The sequence below is a fragment of the Meles meles genome, chromosome 13 (genome assembly GCF_922984935.1).
Source record: "Meles meles chromosome 13, mMelMel3.1 paternal haplotype, whole genome shotgun sequence".
Classification (NCBI taxonomy): Eukaryota; Metazoa; Chordata; class Mammalia; order Carnivora; family Mustelidae; genus Meles; species Meles meles.
In genome coordinates, this window is record NC_060078.1 from 6151408 (window position 1) to 6170369 (window position 18962).

General features: G+C 45.5%; 1 protein-coding gene across 2 annotated transcripts in view; it reads right to left on the reverse strand.

Annotated features, from left to right (window-relative positions):
- Positions 1-9942: 9942 nt before the first annotated feature.
- GNG4 (G protein subunit gamma 4) overlaps positions 9943-18962 on the reverse strand; it is a 71304-nt gene continuing 62284 nt past the window's right edge. For both annotated transcript variants that reach the window (XM_046026145.1, XM_046026144.1), the window contains one exon: positions 9943-13367. In XM_046026145.1, coding sequence (XP_045882101.1) covers positions 13239-13367 — 129 coding nt within the window. In that variant the 3' untranslated portion in view covers positions 9943-13238. The remainder of the gene's footprint in view (positions 13368-18962) is intronic.

The following is an 18962-nucleotide window of genomic DNA, read 5'->3' on the forward strand; positions in this document are numbered from 1 at the left end:
AACCTTCTCCAGAATAGATCACATCCTGGGTCACAAATCAGGTCTCAACCGGTATCAAAAGATTAGGATCATTCCCTGCATATTTTCAGACCACAATGCTCTGAAGCTAGAACTCAATCACAAGAGGAAAGCTGGAAAGAACCCAAATACATGGAGACTAAACAGCATCCTTCTAAAGAATGAATGGGTTAACCAGGAAATTAAAGAAGAATTGAAAAAATTCATGGAAACAAATGATAATGAAAACACAACAGTTCAAAATCTGTGGGACACAGCAAAGGCAGTCCTGAGAGGAAAATATATAGCGGTACAAGCCTTTCTCAAGAAACAAGAAAGGTCTCAAGTACACAACCTAACCCTACACGTAAAGGAGCTGGAGAAAGAACAAGAAAGAAACCCTAAACCCAGCAGGAGAAGAGAAATCATAAAGATCAGAGCAGAAATCAATGAAATAGAAACCAAAAAAACAATAGAAAAAATCAATGAAACTAGGAGCTGGTTCTTTGAAAGAATCAATAAGATTGATAAACCCCTGGCCAGACTCATCAAAAAGAAAAGAGAAAGGACCCAAATCAATAAAATCATGAATGAAAGAGGAGAGATCACAACTAACACCAAAGAAATACAGACAATTATAAGAACATACTATGAGCAACTCTACGCCAACAAATTGGACAATCTGGAAGAAATGGATGCATTCCTAGAGACATATAAACTACCACAACTGAACCAGGAAGAAATAGAAAACCTGAACAGGCCCATAACCAGGAAGGAGATTGAAACAGTCATCCAAAATCTCCAAACAAACAAAAGCCCAGGGCCAGACGGCTTCCCAGGGGAATTCTACCAAACATTTAAAGAAGAACTCATTCCTATTCTCCTGAAACTGTTCCAAAAAATAGAAATGGAAGGAAAACTTCCAAACTCATTTTATGAGGCCAGCATCACCTTGATCCCAAAACCAGACAAGGATCCCACCAAAAAAGAGAACTACAGACCAATATCCTTGATGAACACAGACGCAAAAATTCTCGCCAAAATACTAGCCAATAGGATTCAACAGTACATTAAAAGGATTATTCACCACGATCAAGTGGGATTTATTCCAGGGCTGCAGGGTTGGTTCAACATCCGCAAATCAATCAATGTGATAGAACACATTAATAAAAGAAAGAACAAGAACCATATGATACTCTCAATAGATGCTGAAAAAGCATTTGACAAAGTACAGCATCCCTTCCTGATCAAAACTCTTCAAAGTGTGGGGATAGAGGGCACATACCTCAATATTATCAAAGCCATCTATGAAAAACCCACCGCAAATATCATTCTCAATGGAGAAAATCTGAAAGCTTTTCCGTTAAGGTCAGGAACACGGCAGGGATGTCCATTATCACCACTGCTATTCAACATAGTACTAGAAGTCCTAGCCTCAGCAATCAGACAACAAAAAGAAATTAAAGGCATCCAAATTGGTAAAGAAGAAGTCAAACTATCACTCTTCGCAGATGATATGATACTATATGTGGAAAACCCAAAAGACTCCACTCCAAAACTGCTAGAACTTGTTCAGGAATTCAGTAAAGTGTCAGGATATAAAATCAATGCACAGAAATCAGTTGCATTTCTGTACACCAACAACAAGACTGAAGAAAGAGAAATTAAGGAGTCAATCCCATTTACAATTGTACCCAAAACTATAAGATACCTAGGAATAAACCTAACCAAAGAGACTAAGAATCTATACACAGAAAATTATAAAGTACTCATGAAAGAAATTGAGGAAGACACAAAAAAATGGAAAAATGTTCCATGCTCCTGGATTGGAAGAATAAATATTGTGAAAATGTCTATGCTACCTAAAGCAATCTACACATTTAATGCAATCCCTATCAAAATACCATCCATTTTTTTCAAAGAAATGGAACAAATAATCCTCAAATTTATATGGAACCAGAAAAGACCTCGAATAGCCAAAGGAATATTGAAGAACAAAGCCAAAGTTGGTGGCATTACAATTCCGGACTTCAAGCTCTATTACAAAGCTGTCATCATCAAGACAGCATGGTACTGGCACAAAAACAGACACATAGATCAGTGGAACAGAATAGAGAGCCCAGAAATCGACCCTCAACTCTATGGTCAACTCATCTTCGACAAAGCAGGAAAGAATGTCCAATGGAAAAAAGACAGCCTCTTCAATAAATGGTGCTGGGAAAATTGGACAGCCACATGCAGAAAAATGAAATTGGACCACTTCCTTACACCACACACGAAAATAGACTCCAAATGGATGAAGGACCTCAATGTGAGAAAGGAATCCATCAAAATCCTTGAGGAGAATGCAGGCAGCAACCTCTTTGACCTCAGCCGTAGCAACATCTTCCTAGGAACAACGGCAAAGGCAAGGGAAGCAAGGGCAAAAATGAACTGTTGGGATTTCATCAAGATCAAAAGCTTTTGCACAGCAAAGGAAACAGTTCACAAAACCAAAAGACAACTGACAGAATGGGAGAAGATATTTGCAAACGACATATCAGATAAAGGGCTAGTATCCAAAATCTATAAGGAACTTAGCAAACTCAACACCCAAAGAACAAACAATCCAATCAAGAAATGGGCAGAGGACATGAACAGACATTTCTGCAAAGAAGACATCCAGATGGCCAACAGACACATGAAAAAATGCTCCACGTCACTCGGCATCAGGGAAATACAAATCAAAACCACAATGAGATATCACCTCACACCAGTCAGAATGGCTAAAATGAACAAGTCAGGAAATGACAGATGCTGGAGAGGATGTGGAGAAAGGGGAACCCTCCTCCACTGTTGGTGGGAATGCAAGCTGGTGCAACCACTCTGGAAAACAGCATGGAGGTTCCTCAAAATGTTGAAAATAGAACTACCCTATGACCCAGCAATTGCACTACTGGGTATTTACCCTAAAGATACAAACATAGTGATCCGAAGGGGCACGTGTACCCGAATGTTTATAGCAGCAATGTCTACAATAGCCAGACTATGGAAAGAACCTAGATGTCCATCAACAGATGAATGGATAAAGAAGATGTGGTATATATACACAATGGAATACTATGCAGCCATCAAAAGAAATGAAATCTTGCCATTTGCGACGACGTGGATGGAACTAGAGCGTATCATGCTTAGTGAAATAAGTCAATCGGAGAAAGACAACTATCATATGATCTCCCTGATATGAGGACATGGAGAAGCAACATGGGGGGGTAGGAGATAGGAGAAGAATAAATGAAACAAGATGGGATTGGGAGGGAGACAAAGCATAAATGACTCTTAATCTCACAAAACAAACTGGGGGTTGCTGCGGGGAGGTGGGATTGGGGGAGGGGGAGCGGGCTATGGACATTGGGGAGGGGAAGCGAACCATAAGAGACTATGGACTCTGAAAAACAACCTGAGGGTTTTGAAGGGTCAGGGGTGGGAGGTTGGGGCAACCTGAGGGTTTTGAAGGGTCAGGGGTGGGAGGTTGGGGGAACAGGTGGTGGGTAATGGGGAGGGCACGTTTTGCATGGAGCACTGGGTGTTGTGCAAAAAGAATGAATACTGTTACGCTGAAAAAATAAATAAAATGAGAAAAAAAAAAAAAAAAAAAAAAAAAAAAAAAAAAAAAAACCAGCACGTCACTGCTTCTTCCTTATCTACAGGATAGGGGTAATAATAACGCATATCTCATGGAGGATTTGGGGGAAGTTATGTTAAGTGTGCTTACTTGTGCATGCCGAGTACTCAGTAATTATGAGCTGTTCTGGGTGATTCTCCCATTTCACGTGGTCTAAAGTCTTTCTGCTTCGTGTGTCCCTTTCTGCCATAACTTCAAATACTGGATCCGCCTGATCCAGCACATATATGGATAATAAAAATTTTAAAAATCCCTTAGACTAATTAGGACCTTAAAACAACTAGCTTGGGACACTTGGATGGCTCAGTTGGTTAAGCATCTGCCTTCGGCTCAGGTCATGTGCCCAGGGTCCTGGGATGGAGCCCCCATCAGGCTTCTTGCTCGGCAGGGAGCCTGCTTCCACCTCTACCTGTCACTCCTCCTACTTGTGCTCTCTCTCTGTCTCTGACAAATAGATAAATAAAATATTTTTAAAAAACCAAACTAAAACAATAGCTCGTAATTGATAGGAAATGTGTGGTCTGATGTTTATGAGGCAGACGGTGATGGGATGACACATATATTATAAAAGTAGAATTCTTCTAAATTTAGCACTGATTACTTTCGCTATACACATTTCACTTGGCTAGAGGTTAGAAAGAATTCCTCTTCCGGGATGTCTATTCTTTGTCTCCTAATTTTAGGCAAAGACTGTAAAGATCGTTTATTACAGCACTTGTAATTCAGTAAGCAAACATATTCTAAAAATCTTAAATAGCTGTGTTGAAGTAAAACATGCTAAAAATTCACACGAATGACATGCAAGTTAATAAAGGCTTTGGCGAGGGGTGCCTGGTTCGCTCGGTCAGTGGAGCACATTATTCTTAGTATATGTGCTGCCGAAGCGAGCACAAGAGCACATTATTCTTGATCTCAGGGTTGTGAGTTCGAGTATCACGCTGGGTGTTGAAATTACTTAGAAATAAGACCTTAAAAAAAAGAAACAGACTTTGGTGAGCAAATAGACACTTAGCAATATATTGTTGTTATATGAGTGCTAAAAATGTCATGCAGAGAAACTTCTGAGCAAGACGTCAGAGTGGGAGGATCCTGAGCTCACCTGGTCTCACAGATTCAACCAGAACACACCCGCATCCGTGCCTGTGAAGTCTGACCCCATAGGCCTAAAACGTGGTGGCAGGAGCAGTAAGGAATGGCTTCAGACGTAAGTGACCGTCAACTTAACACAGGCAGCTGTATGCAGATGTTACATATAAACCTACTAGTAACCAAAATCAAAAACCAATTACAGATATGTGAAAAAAAAAAAAAAAAAGGAATCCAAGTATATCACTAAAGAAAGCCAGAAAACCATGACAAAAGAAAGCTGGAGAAGAGGGGAACAGAAAGCAACAGCAAAAGTGGGGGGCCTGGGTAGCTCAGTTGGTTAAGTGTCTGCCTTCAGCTCAGGTCACGATCTCAGGGTCCTGGGATCGAACCCTGCATTAGGCTCTCCTGCTGAGTGGGGAGTCCGCTTATCCCTCTGGGCTCTCTCTCTCAAATAAATAAATAAAAATCTTAAAAAAAAAAAAAGAACTGCAAAAGAACCATAAAACAACCAAAATGGCAATAAGTACATACATATCAATAATTACTTTGAATGTAGTGGAATGGACTAAATGCTCCAATTAAAAGGCATAGGGTTCCAAATGGATAAAACAGTAAGACCCATCTACACGCTGCCCACGTGAGACTCATTTCAGACCTAAAGATGCATGCAGATTGAAAGGAAGGGATGGAAAAGCATTTCTCATGTACATGGAAGTGAAAAGGAAGCCCGGGTAACAATGCTTACATTGGATAAAATAGATTTTAAAACAGAGACCGTAATAGAGATGAAGAAGGACACCATGTAATCATGAAGGGGACAATCCAACAAGAAGGTATAACAATTGTAAATATTTATGCACCCAACAAGAGTGCACCCAGATACATAAACAACCAAAACAAACATAAAGAAATTAACTGATACTAATTCAATAACAATAAGAGACTTTAACATCCCAGTTACATCAGTGGACAGATGATCTAAACAGAAAATCCACAGAGAAACAGTGGCTTTGAATGCCGCACTGGACTGGATGGGTCTAACAGATATATTCAGAACATTCCATCCTAAAACAGCATAATAAATATTCTTTTCAAGTGCACATTGAACGTTCTCCAGAATAGATTACATATTAGGCCCCATTACTGGCTAGTTACCCAAAAAACACAAAACACTAATTCGGGGTGTCTGGGTGGCTCAGTCAGTTACAGGTCTGCCTTTGACTCAGGTCATGGTCCCAGGATCCTGGGATCAAGCCCCATGTCAGGCTCAGTGGGAGTCTGTTTCTTCTCCTCTCCTCCTATACTCTCTCTCTCTCTCTCTCTCGCTATCTCTGTCACTCTCTCCCTCAAATAAATAAATTAAAATTTAAAAAAAAACCCAACTAATTCGAAAAGATACACGCATCTCTATGTTTATTGCAGCACTTAGAAGCAGCCCACGTGTCCACTGGTGGATGAATGGAGGACGAAGATGTGGTCCATGTACAATGGCATGTTAACCACACCAAGAATGAAATCTTGTCATGGGTAACCACATGACTGGAGCAGAGATTATGACGCTAAGTGAAAGAAGTCCGTCAGAGAAAGACAAATACCATAGGATTTCACTCATATGTGGAATTTAAGAAATAAAACAAACGAATGACAACAGCAAAAGGAGACCAACCAAAAAACAGACTCTAAACTATAGAGAACAGATGCTTACCAGAGGGAGATGGCTGGGGGCTGGGGGAAACAAGTGATGGGGATTAAGACTACACTTGCCATGGTGACTAATGGGCGTCCAGTCACTGGCTGGTAAGTTTTACCTTCTCTTCCTTTCCGTGCACTTTGGTAAATGTCAGTCTTATTTTAAATTCAGAGTCTTTGTCTGGTCTTGTGTCCACACTGATGGTGAACAGGGTAAATGTAGTTTAGTCCCTATTTATCAAGCACATGTTATACCCCAGGCAGTGTTAAATAGCCGTGTTACTTCACCAAATGTTCTAGAGTCCCATGTGAAACAGGGGTTGTTACCCTCATTTTACTAGAGGGAGTGAGAGCCCAGTGCAGTGCTGAGCTAGTAAGTGAGAGTCAGGATTTGAACCCGAGTCCCCCTGACTCCAAAGCCATGTTCCTTAACCCTCTGTTCTTGTTTTGTTTTGTTTTGCCTTTTTAAAAAAATTGTGTTATGTTGGTCACCATAAAGTAGTTTTTGACGTAGTGTTTCAAGATTCATTGTTTATGGGGCACCTGGGTGGCTCAGTGGGTTAAAGCCTCTGCCTTCGGCTCAGGTCATGGTCCCAGGGTCCTGGGATCGAGCCCCACATCGGGCTCTCTGCTCCGCAGGGAACCTGCTTCCTCCTCTCTCTCTGCCTGCCTCTCTTGTCTAGTTGTGATTTCTCTCTGTCAAAAAAAAAAAAAAAATTCATTGTTTATGTATAACACCCAGTGCTCCATTTTTTTAATCTCCTAACAGAACTCCTGGCTTGATCCTTATTTGTCTACCAAGTGGGATCCTCCTTTCCTCCTGTATTGTCCTGTTCTTACATCATTTTAGCTGAAGCAAGATGACCCATTAGGGATCTGTACTTCTGGTGTCAGAGACCAGGAAGCTCTAAGCTGAATCAAGTTCCTTGATCAGGAAGCAGGTCTGATAAAAGCAGCATCAGCTACAAAGCACCAACTTTATTGGGGATAATGGTTTCCTTTATTCTGCCCTAGGGATTGGCTTTTTCTTAAATTGAGTTGGACAAAGTCTAATCTAACTTAAAAGCAAAAGAGAAAAGAAAGAATAATAAAAAATAAATGTAAAAACTCCAAGTAAATGATAAGAATCTCGCCAAGTAATTTGGAGAAAAGAGTCAGACAATTAATACTTGTGCACACACCTGGCCATGGTAATAATAGGTTGCTTTTCCCACAGGAACACTTGAATACCGCCTACTCCAAACAATGGGCGTTGGGAGTGGACGAGGCTGACTCATGTGACTTCGTGCTCATGGGACAATGTTTCCTTCCTCGTCCGGCTGTTCTTCCCTTGCTGACCCAGCTGCAGCCCAACCCTGACCTTGATCATCCTAATGAAACCAGGCTTCAGGGAGATTTTATAGCCCTCAGGTGCTGCACGGTTTTTAAACAGCCACAGTTTGTGTGACCCTACCATAGAGTCAAGAGTCCAAATCAAGCCTAGTGGCCTTCATTTTTTTAATGTGGGGTGGCGGAGAGGAGAGACATGTCTCAGAGGCTCTTGGCTTGACTCCAGGCAGTGGCATGATGTTTAGTTCCTTTGCTTGGTGCCTGGCGGAGGCAAGCACTCCCCAAATAACGGTTTCCTCCCTCCTTCCCTTCACCGGGTCTTCTGAAGCTTCGTGCAGGGATTAGTGGCTTGTGGAGAATCCCAAGAGAGAAGCACTTGGTGTCAAGAAATGACCAGCAGCATTCGTTGGGATAATAGTGAGTGTCCGTCATGTGCCGGCTGATCTGTTAGGTGCTGAGACTACGGGGGTGAGTAAACGCCCCGCTCTCACGGAGTTTACGGCGCAGTTGGGGGAACACATAGGGAACTGAGCGATCACAAGGACAAATGTAAAATCCCAACAATGACAGGCATTGTAAGGAGAGCTTCACTGTGCAAGAAGCAGCTATAAATACACCTGACTTGGTCAGAGAGGTCAGAGAAGGCGTGAGCCCTCAGGGATGTTCAAGTTGAGATCTAAAACGTAAGTAGACCTGGCGGAAGGAGAGTGAAGAGTGCTAGGCAGAGGGAACAGCAGGTGCAAAGGCCCTTTGGCAGCCAGGAACAGGCTGTTGAGGCAGGCTGGAGTAATGGCCAGTGGGGATGAGCGCGGGGTTTTGAGGGGGAGTGAGGAGTGCAGGCAAGTCTGGGAATGTGGGGGCAGAGCAGGAAGGGCCTGGAGGCCACCCTGTCAGTGCTGAATCTTCGAAGGTGCGTGGTTAGAGTAACATTGGCACACGGTTAATCACACGTGGGCTTGGAAATTTTACCGGTTAGTAACTGACTTAGAGCTAACAGAGAATCAAGTGCAAGGGCTTTATCAGAACCTGTGGATGGCCGGTTCCGACGAGCGGCAGCTGACGCCGGCTCATGCATACTTATCTTCAGAGCACCGAGACCTGCAGAAGCCCAGCTTCTCGTCCCCCACTGCCGCTTGTGGCTATGCCTGCGGGGAAAGGCAGAGCGGTGCGGCCCAGGACGTGAAGCCCCTGGGGGCAGGGAAGGGAACACTGTCCTCGTCCTCGGTAAGGCCACCTGTGACCTGGGATCTGCTCACCTCCGTGAAGAGCTGAATGAAAGGGAAGTGTACACGGAGAGTCTAAACTATCTCCAAGTCCATATTCTTTCCAGGTCAAAATATTTGTTGTTGTCATGATTACTATTGTTTTCATCTCGAATTTGAAGTCAGCAGAACACCTTCAGCCTTCGGCTTGCTCCCCTCCCGTGGCTCGGACGGAGGGAGGCAGCCGACCCTTCCTAGACTCACTGAGGCTTTCCGCGGTCTGGAGAGACAGTCTGACTCATGTCACAGGGGTCCCAGCGTGAAGCTACTCTGGGATCGGCCTGGGATTTCATATTCACCCTCTGCAAGGACAGTGACCACATGGTTGCGGGGAGCAAAGGAGACAGCGCTGCAGGACCCGCAGAAAAGATCAGAGGCTTGGAAGGGGTCCCCGAGCTCCTGGGGTGGGGGTGCCTTGAAGAAGTCCTGTTGGCCCCCGGGTGTGGGTGGGCTGGGCGGCTAGGAGGCGGGGGCCACATTCGGAAGGTGCAGCTGGTGCCTTTGCTGTGGTTTCTTCCTTCACAGGTGGTCTGTGGTAATAGGGTTTTGTGGCAGGCCACCCCCTCTGTTTACACCTGACGGCCAGGAGGCAGGAGAGGCTAAGAGAAGGTCATACCTGCCTCATTTATAGAGAGGCTGATCCAAGTGGGAATCCCTGGAGGATTCCTCATGTTTTTCCAAAAGACACGGATTCCCCAGAGTGGCACGCCCATACCCCGTTCCCGCTTCAGCCTGCATTCTGCTGAAAGCCGGTTCTCTGTGCAGAGAGCCGTGGATTAGAAGCATTTCAAATTCCAAAATGCTGTCAAATACATTTAAGAGTCCTGCTCCATTACTGATGTTCTGCCTAAAGAGGAGTAAAAAATTGAACTAAGTGCCCCTCAAAAAAACAAAAAACAAAACCCAGTAGGATTCTTGATTGCTAGCCACACAAGCCAACTTTTATTGAAGTATAACATACATACAGAAAAGTACACAATCCAAAGTGTACAGCTCAGAGAATTTTCACAAACTGGACACACTCAGGTAACTAGCAACCAGATCGACACACAGAACATTCTAGAAGCTCCCCTTATGCCCCTTCTGGTTCCCATCCTCCAGAGAGTAACTAATATTCCCCACTTGCAACAGCTTGGGTGAGCTTTGCTGAGTTTTGCACTTGACGTAAATGGAATCACGTAGTATGAACGTGCCCTATGTTGTGAGCCTCACACAATGCAGTAGGGTCGAGCTATGGGATCGTTATTCCCACTGCCGCCCAGGATTTCACTGTGGGAATATACCAGAATTCGTTTATCTATTCGACGTGGGCATTGGAGCGCTTTCCGGCTTTGGGTTATCTTGAATAGCACTTCTAGGAACATTCTAGTACTTTTCTTTTGGTGAACACATACACACATTTCTGTAAAGTACCAATCCAGGAATGGGGTTTTTAGATCATATGATATGTACATCCATCCCAGGCTATCTTACGGAATAAGAAATTTACTGGATGCAGCTTGGAGGCTCAGAGAATTGACAGAAAGCTAGAAAGAAAGAGACCGAGGAGGATATAGTGGGGGCTGGGGGTGAGACAGCTAGCGGGGCCGAGGAATGAAGCGTGGATGGTCTACTCAGGGCTCTGCCGGCCCTGGTCCTTGTTGGCTCTGGGCACGGAATCCCTGCAACCTGCCAGGCTAGATGCCTCCCTGCTGGGCCGCTGCTGGCCCTGGACCACCGCAGCTCCCATAAAACAAATCTCAGCGTTTTCTCATTTCTGTGCCACTTGCTCTGAGCTCATAGGTCCAGGCAAAGGAGTCCAAGCAGGGGGTACACCGGAGACAAGGAAGACCTCCCCGCTTCAGCACCCACAGTGAAAGGGAGTCCTAGTGCATCTAGTGAGGGGTGATCTCCCTCTGTAGGAAGGGGGGTCAGACGCTGCACAGCCAGCTCGTGAACACAAATGACGACTGTCCACAGCAGGCACAGCCCCTCTGGTTTGCCTCCCGTGAGCAGCGAGGGCGAGGGGCTCATGCACCTGTTTGTGTGTCTCGGAGCCCAAGTGCACGGGGGCGTCAAGTTCAGGGACACTTCAGAAGGGGCCAACCACAAAGGTGAGAAAGCATCTCCTGGAGGAAGGTAAGGGAGAAAAGAGGAAGAGGAAAAAGCGAGTGACGGGGGGAGGGACAGAAACAGTGAAAACAAAGGAGAGAAAGTCTGGAGGAAGGCGAGAAGCACAGTTTCTTCCTGACCTGATTTCGCCGGCTTCTGTGCTGTCCCACTTTCTCCGCTTCTCTGATGTGCTTTTATGAATTGTGCTTTGCTTTATCAGGTTAATGATGTTGACATGGACCACAGAAGAAAGAGCTCCCGGTCATCAACTGAGACAGGGAAGGGTTTGAAGTCTGATTATCACACGCCGCATATAATTCTGCTCTCGTTAGAGCATACAGCTTCCTAACCTCGCTGGTGACATCAGTGAGCTTTAATGAAATGAAGAATCGCTTTCAACAAAAGAGGCAAAGCATAAAAATGTACTGAAGCCATTTGCAAGGTGGCGAATTATTAATTGATCTGAAATTATACTTGGCTCTCTGTGGGCGATTCTACGCGGTCCTCCCACAGAAGTCATGCATTCCTGCCAATGTTATGTTGGAGCCTTTAGTAATTTGTTTTCAAAGACAATCAGAGCTTTCATCTATGTAGCACCTCTCTGTGGCCTCCCAAAGAGAAAGACGGGAGGAGCCATTACCATTATCCCCAATTAGCAGGTTAGAACATTCCAGGCACACAATAGCTTGCCCCACGTCCCACGTCCCACGGTGTGAGAGCCAGCGAGTACAGAGGTTTCTACAACAGAAGAGCATGAACTTGGATAAGGGGCTCTCTGTCTCCGTAGTTTATGCTCTTTCAACTTTGTTTTAGGCGGAGTCAGAAAACTCAGGAGCTGTCCAGTCTCCCACGGGGGCATCCATATATCTGTCTATCATTTTCCATGAGCTACTTGGGCCCAATGTGCCTCCTTCTGGCAAAGATGGGGAGAGATGTGTGCTGCACTTATTTATATTAGAGAGAGAGACAGAACAAGCGGGGGAGGGGTGAGAGGCAGAGGAAGAGAGAGAGAGAGAGAGAATCTCAAGCAGACCCCCCCCCCCCACGAGCACGGAGTCCAACATGGGGCTCGATCCCAGGACACTGAGATCATGATCTGAGCCGAAATCAAGAGTCGGTGCTTAACCCACTGAGCCATCCAGGCACCCCTCAGTTTGCCTCTCTTTAAAACAGACTACTCTTGTGGCATTTGTGGATTGCGAGAGGATTAAATCAGTGAGTACAGTCAATGCTCGGATTGGTGGATGGTGCAGAGGGAGCAGCTGCCCTATGGCTCGCTCTGGGGCAGGGACCATTCTGAGGACAGCCCGCGGGCCCTGGGCTGCGCCCAGAGCAAGTCCTTATTAATGGAACCATGTGAGAACTACGAGAAGTCAGAGTAAGAGGGGCAGGAAGACACGGCATGTGGAGGGGAAGACGATGCCCTCGGCGGGCGCAGCTCGAGCACACAGACAGACAGCTGTCGTGGTGCGCACGGACACTGAGGCTTGCTACAACAGTCCCCCAACATCGACGTTTGTAGAAGGACCCCCTCCAAAGTGGTTGGTGGTAATCAGTGAGAAGCAGGGACTTGTCCTCAGCAGGGTCTGGGCCCCACACACAACAGAAAACCGTCTGAGGCTGTGGGTTATTTTCTTTCTCATAGGATAATGGCAAAGCAGGATACAGAGAACTTCCAGATGAAAACTTTATCCACATAGCTCAATGGGTCCAAAGGCTCTAATTTGCTACTGAATTATTGGGAATGCGGGGGGGGGGGCGTTGTACAGTTTTTCTTTTCCATAAATTAACCACTGGAATGTATGAACTTGATGTACTGAAAATGGGAATTGATACTTTAAAAAGTGAAACCCTTAACCTCATACTTAATTTTCACGTGGCACATGTGTTATTGGGCTATGAAAAGATCTATTTGCTTTGCTAGTGATGGAAATACCATGAGAATGAAAAGAAGGCATGAAATGGAATGCAACTAAGAAAACCAGTGGAGGGAGGCAGGTCCCGGCCGTCCTGGTTGGGGAGGGCAGAGGTGGGCTGGGGCTCCCTATAGCTAAGAGCATGCGGTCTCTACCAGGGAATTTAAGGACAGAAAAGGAGCCACGTCATAACCCATGGAGTCAGAGGATGGTACAAAAGAACTTCTTCTCTCGGAAGGGGTTTTCTGACGCAGGCACTGGTATGATGAGAGGGTCCTCACGCACGTGGGCTTCGCAGTAAGCCAGGAGGTCTGCAGCTGCCTGGGAGACCTGCAGGGGACACAGCACAGGGGTTAAAAGCCAGTTCACGGTGGGTCTGGCACAGAGGCATACGTGTGGATACGGCCAAGGACAGGCGGGCGGTGTGCACCGCCAAGGATAAGGCCAGCCTGGAGAGAGGGTCTGTGCAAACCCAAGAAGACAGGGTTGGAAACATGCCTGGGTGGGAGGAGGTGTGGCCCGGGGGTGCAGGACCAACCTCCGGAGAGGAATGGGAAGGCCCAGACATCCTTGTTCTACTGTCAGTTGAGCAAGGAGTGGAGGCCCCAGGCCATTAGCTTCACAACGACTCTGCTAAACCATGCACAGATGAATAAAGTGGAGCTCTAGGCCTGGCCAAGCCCGAGTGATTGTGTTTGTTATTGTTATTCGTTGTTTGATTGCAATCCACTCTCATGATCAGCACAGAGAGACGCTTCATTTTCCCCAAGAGAACACATATTAGTAGTGTATTGTATGTATCACATACAGGAGCTATGTACTCTAAGCACACACCTTAACTCACAATGGCTGCCCCCTCCCCCACACCCCATGTGCAGGGAATTGCTCGGACCAGAAATCTCCTTCCCCTCCACTTTCCTTCCAGTCTCAGCTGAAGCCTGCGGACACATGGTAAGGGTGCACTGAGCTATCCCCCTTGTTCAAGCCCGGGGTTCTAGAGGAGGGGCTGGGTGGGAGCCGGCAAAGGGCCCAACACCTCTCCCTAATAGGAAGATGAAGCTCTCAGCTCCTTTCACCCGGCGTCTGGGTCACGTGCTTGGCAAATGAATGGCCTGTGCATTGATGCATCCGGCCAATTAGGTCGTCCTGCCTGCAAGGGCTTATTAGAGGTTACAGGCGGGGCTAAGTATCCAGCAGTCAAATGAGATCCTTTTGGGGGCACTCAATGTCTAAATCCTTCCTAGAATGTTAAAAAAATTCCACAAATGAATGAAAAAATGTCTTAGAGTCCCCAGTGTATACAAGCCACACACATTCCCTCCAGATTTTAAAGACTGACCTACCTTCCAAAATTTCCCGGAAATTTTTCTTCTGATTTCCAGCCCAGACCTGATTTAGCGGTGGCTGGACTCCTACAAACAATTCTGGTAGAGATGTATAAGGAATTTACCCCCCAAATAAAGGAATTTATCCCCGCCCAGGGCAAGACCTCAGGGTCCTGGGATCAAGCCCTGTGTTGGGCTTTCTGGTCAATGGGGAGCCTGCCTCTCCTCCCTCTGCCCCCCACCCCCTGCTCATGTTTCCTCTTTCTCTTAAATAAATAAATCTTTTAAAAAAGAAAAGCTTTAATGTACCTCTGTTTACCTTTTAGCACGATCCAGCTGGCCCGAAGTTAGGTCGCTAAACTGTAATTACAGCTTCCTTCCCCTGGATCATCACCCGTGTTCATAGGCTTAACACCCTTCACGGGGGGGGGGGGGGGGGGGGGGGGGGGGGGGGGATTGGAACAGCTCCGTTTCCTGAGACTGACCACAAGGGAGCGCCCTGCTGGGGGGCGGTGGCTGCTGACCGTGGACCAGCATGTTAGACGGAGGCATTCGAGGAAGGAGCCCCAAAAATGTAGCTCTGGAGGTGCCAGCCTCCAGTTATAAAATAGTCACCGGGACGAAAAGTATTGTGTAGGGAATACAGTCAAGTAATATTTTAATAACACCCTATGGTGACAGACGCTAACTACACTTATAGGGGTATTTTGTAATGTACAGAATTGTGCAATCACTCCTTCACACTCGAAACGAATAGAACACTGTATGCCAGCTATAGTTCAATTAAAAAAAATGAGGCTTTGTAGGACAGTTGGGTGACGGAGAGATAGGGCTGGGCTGTTCCCGCCTCCCATCAGTGTCTCTGCTGCCCACACAGCTAAGCTGTTCATGTCTGGCCCTGCTGGTTTTCAGCAGATCTAATCTAGGGAATTTTCTGTCACCTCTAAAGGTGATATTGCACTTGGTTCCACAATTTTTCTTTCAGGGAAACAGGCTGTTCTTCGATTGCCTCCTTCTGCTGCCGGTTTTAGGACCACAGATGCGCTTGCTGAGTGATAACTACAGTCCCCTGGATGGCGGAGTCCTGTCCCGGCACCTGCGCAACAGGAATGAGGACCTAAAGGGGACTGTATGGTGCCAAGTGATAAGAGCCCAATGTGAGACCAAATGGGCAGATCTGGTTTGGTTCCATGCAATGTTTACATCCTGGATGCCCTCGTTTTGTTGAAACAACATTTTTAAGAGCGCACAAGTCATCCTACAATCAAAGAATCAAGGGAGGTTTCCAGCTCAGCTATCAGCCCTCTTGTTTCACAGAGTGTACGATGTTCCTTTATTCCTGCATAAGCGGAGTATTTGGATAACCCCTGAAGTTGGTTGTTATGGGATCTGTAAGGATAAATATAAGTAATGAACATCTTAATGAGTCTTACACATGAAAGGTGACATCTTGACACACAGCTTAAGATCCAGGCATTAATTAACGCAAAATTGCTTGTTAGATTGCGTGGAAGGGTTTTCTTAATCTGTCCTAGATTGATTTTTATAGTTGAAAGTTTCCTTCCATGCATATAAAACATGGGCTGCGGGCATTGCCAAATTGCAGAAAACATCTGCCGTCTTTGAAATAAAAACCATGTGATTTGTTTTCAAAGAGAAAATTTTTTTTGGGCTGGAAATTTAAAACTCCCTTATTGCTTACACTTTCTCCTCAAGCCTGAAGTTGGCTTTACCTAAAGACCTCTGCTGTAAAACGCCCAGAGCGTCTCTGCCTCTTCTTAGTATTGAACTGTTACAAGACAACAGATGTTGAAAAGAATCCTGGAGCAACTGTGGAATTTTACCATTGCATTTCAGAGTAAAAGAGGTGATTAAAACAGCCCAAGTTAGCACATAATCCTGTTAGTCGCACTATAATTACAAGCTTCAATGATGGGAGAAAATGTTGCAATTACTATAGTCAAACTCCTCGACAAGACAGATAACATAATTACTATTCTGGCTGTGACTCCCACTGCATTTATCCTTTGCATCTCAAGAGCAACTCACACCTATTCCTCAGCAAGCCCAGTCTATTTAACAATACTACTTGGAATCAATTTCAAGCATCTTTGATGGTTATGCCTGTTCCTCTCTCCACCCCCAAGAAAACAGAACAGGATTACTGTGGAGAGCCCAGCCGGGTTCAGCCCTCCTGCCTCCCTGCCCTCCCCACCCCCCCTGCCCCGTGGTGCAACAACAGCAACTTTTACAAGGTCAAACGTGGTGCACACTCCCAACAGAAGAAGTCATCTGCTGGTTTTTCCTGGTAGAACCATCAGGACATTACAGGAATCAGCCCTCACCTCTAAAGTTTGAGCAGGTGCCCCCCAGTGAATCCTTGCGATTTTTTTTTCTTTCTTCGAATGTTGGAAAGTATTTGAGATTAACACACCAGTTCCTAAGCACACGCTCAAGATACTTGCATATTATGATGCTGTGAACTGAATGTTTGTGTCTGCCCAACCCCAATCCAAATGAGGAAGCCTTAATCTTGACATATTTGGAGGTGGAGCCTTTGGGAGGTCATCAGGTCATGAGGGTTGAACCTTGATGAGTAGAACTAGTGCCTCTGTAAGAAGAGACACGAGAGAGACGCCCCTCTGCCCACCGTGTCAGGTCACAGCAAGGAGGGGGCCGTCTGTAAACCTGGAAGAAAGCTCCCACCGGAGCCTGACCTCACTGGCTCTGTGACCTCGAACTTCCCAGCTTGCAGAGCTGTGAGAAATGCATTTCTGTTATTTAAGCCACCAGGTCTATGGGACTCTGTTTCAACAGTATGAGCTGGCTGAGACACTTGGCTTCTAGTGGATCCCAGCAATGACTTTGCATTGATCCGGATAAATATAGGCAATTTTCAATCATTGGGTCCTAGGTCACAGATAGAGCGGCCAGTTGGGAGTGTGTAAGGTTATCCCTGGAGGATATGGAGTGGGCGGGGCCTGGAAGATACACGTGAATACACGAATAACATGATGGAGTGCAAGTCTTCATAATGGCGGATGAGCTATCATCACGTATGTTTTCCCCCCCACATGAGAAGATGACTGCACATTGAGAGGTAAATCCAAGATGCCTGCAGGAGAGTTAAATATCTCCAAGTTAACCTTAGAGTTGATATACATGTTCTTCATGGCCAGAAGAGCAAAGCCCTCACTGATTAAATGACCAGATCCACCATGGATCTCAACTTAACCAAACCCTTTCAACAGGTTGGCGCATGTCCTATATGACTGACCACCTCTTAGTTTTGATATATCCTAATTTTCCACCAAGTAATTCCTAATTCAACCATGTTGCGAGTTTACTGAAAGAGTAATTTATTTGGTGACAGGAAGCAGTGAGTCACTCAAGAGGTTTCTGGGACTTAAAGGTGGAAGATGGTTGTAACAGGGAGGTTCTGGGCTCCAGGGTTTCTAGAAAGCCACGGCATCTCTTAGAGAGGAAGCAATGGATTGTGAGTCAGGAAACATTGTCTCTGACCGAGCTGGGCTCAGCACTAATGAGCTGTGTCATTCTGGGCAAGACAAACACTCAGGCGCTCAGTTTTAGTCCTGTCAACGGGAGTAGCTGTAGCTGCCGCTTTGTGACGAAGCGACATAATGGGCGCGATTACACATACAGCATGTTCGTATTTCATTATTCCTTTGGCTGCTTTCTGGGAGGGCGCTGAGAAACAGACACCAGGAAGTTTCTCGGAAATTATTAGGGCAACTGGGTGCCCACAGTGCCCCCAACCCAAATCCTCACGAGTTAGAAGTGTCCCTCGCTTTTTTCAAATGCACATTTTGTCTTCTTGTTCTCCTCTTTGATTTAATTCAAAGATTTTTCTCCTTTGATCTGAGAGCTATTCTAGAATCACTCATTCCTAGCCCCTTGTCTTTGAAATTATTTCTAAATCTTGCCGTAGACAGTTACCATCTGAACGGGTTTCTGGGAGAGGACGAGAAACTCAAGAGAAGGGTTAGGTTTCTGCTATACTAGCAGAAGGTGAAGCAATGAAGGGGCGGGACCCAAGCTCAGACCAGACAGGCTCGAAAGGCAACATCTGTTTGCACCGCCTTGACTTTGGGCAGGGCCACAGGACGTGATTTATATTTATTTTCTTTTAGACATGTCTTTCTTTCAACCTTCACGTCATTTATCACCTTGATTCTATCCCTTCCTTGGACTGCTCCGGACACTTTTAATTGACTGTCAGTGACCTACCAGAACACAACAGGCTCCCTGATTTTGTTCTTTTTCAATTTTCCACAGAAAACACTGTGATATTTGAGCCTCACTTGTCTTCTATTTTAGCAAAAACTGCCTTTTGCTTTAGAATTTTCTTGTTTGGCTTCAGAAAACTCAACACAGCGTGTTTTATCTTGTGAAGAAATGAAACCTTAAAGAACACATGTCATTCTTTGAAAAGAATCTATACTTTCAATGCCATCCCAATCAAAACGAAAATGAAATTTTGGGACTTCATCAAGAACAAAAGCTTCTGCACAGCAAAGGAAACACTCAACAAAGCAAAGAGGCAACCCATGGAATGGGAGAAGATATTCGCAAATGACAG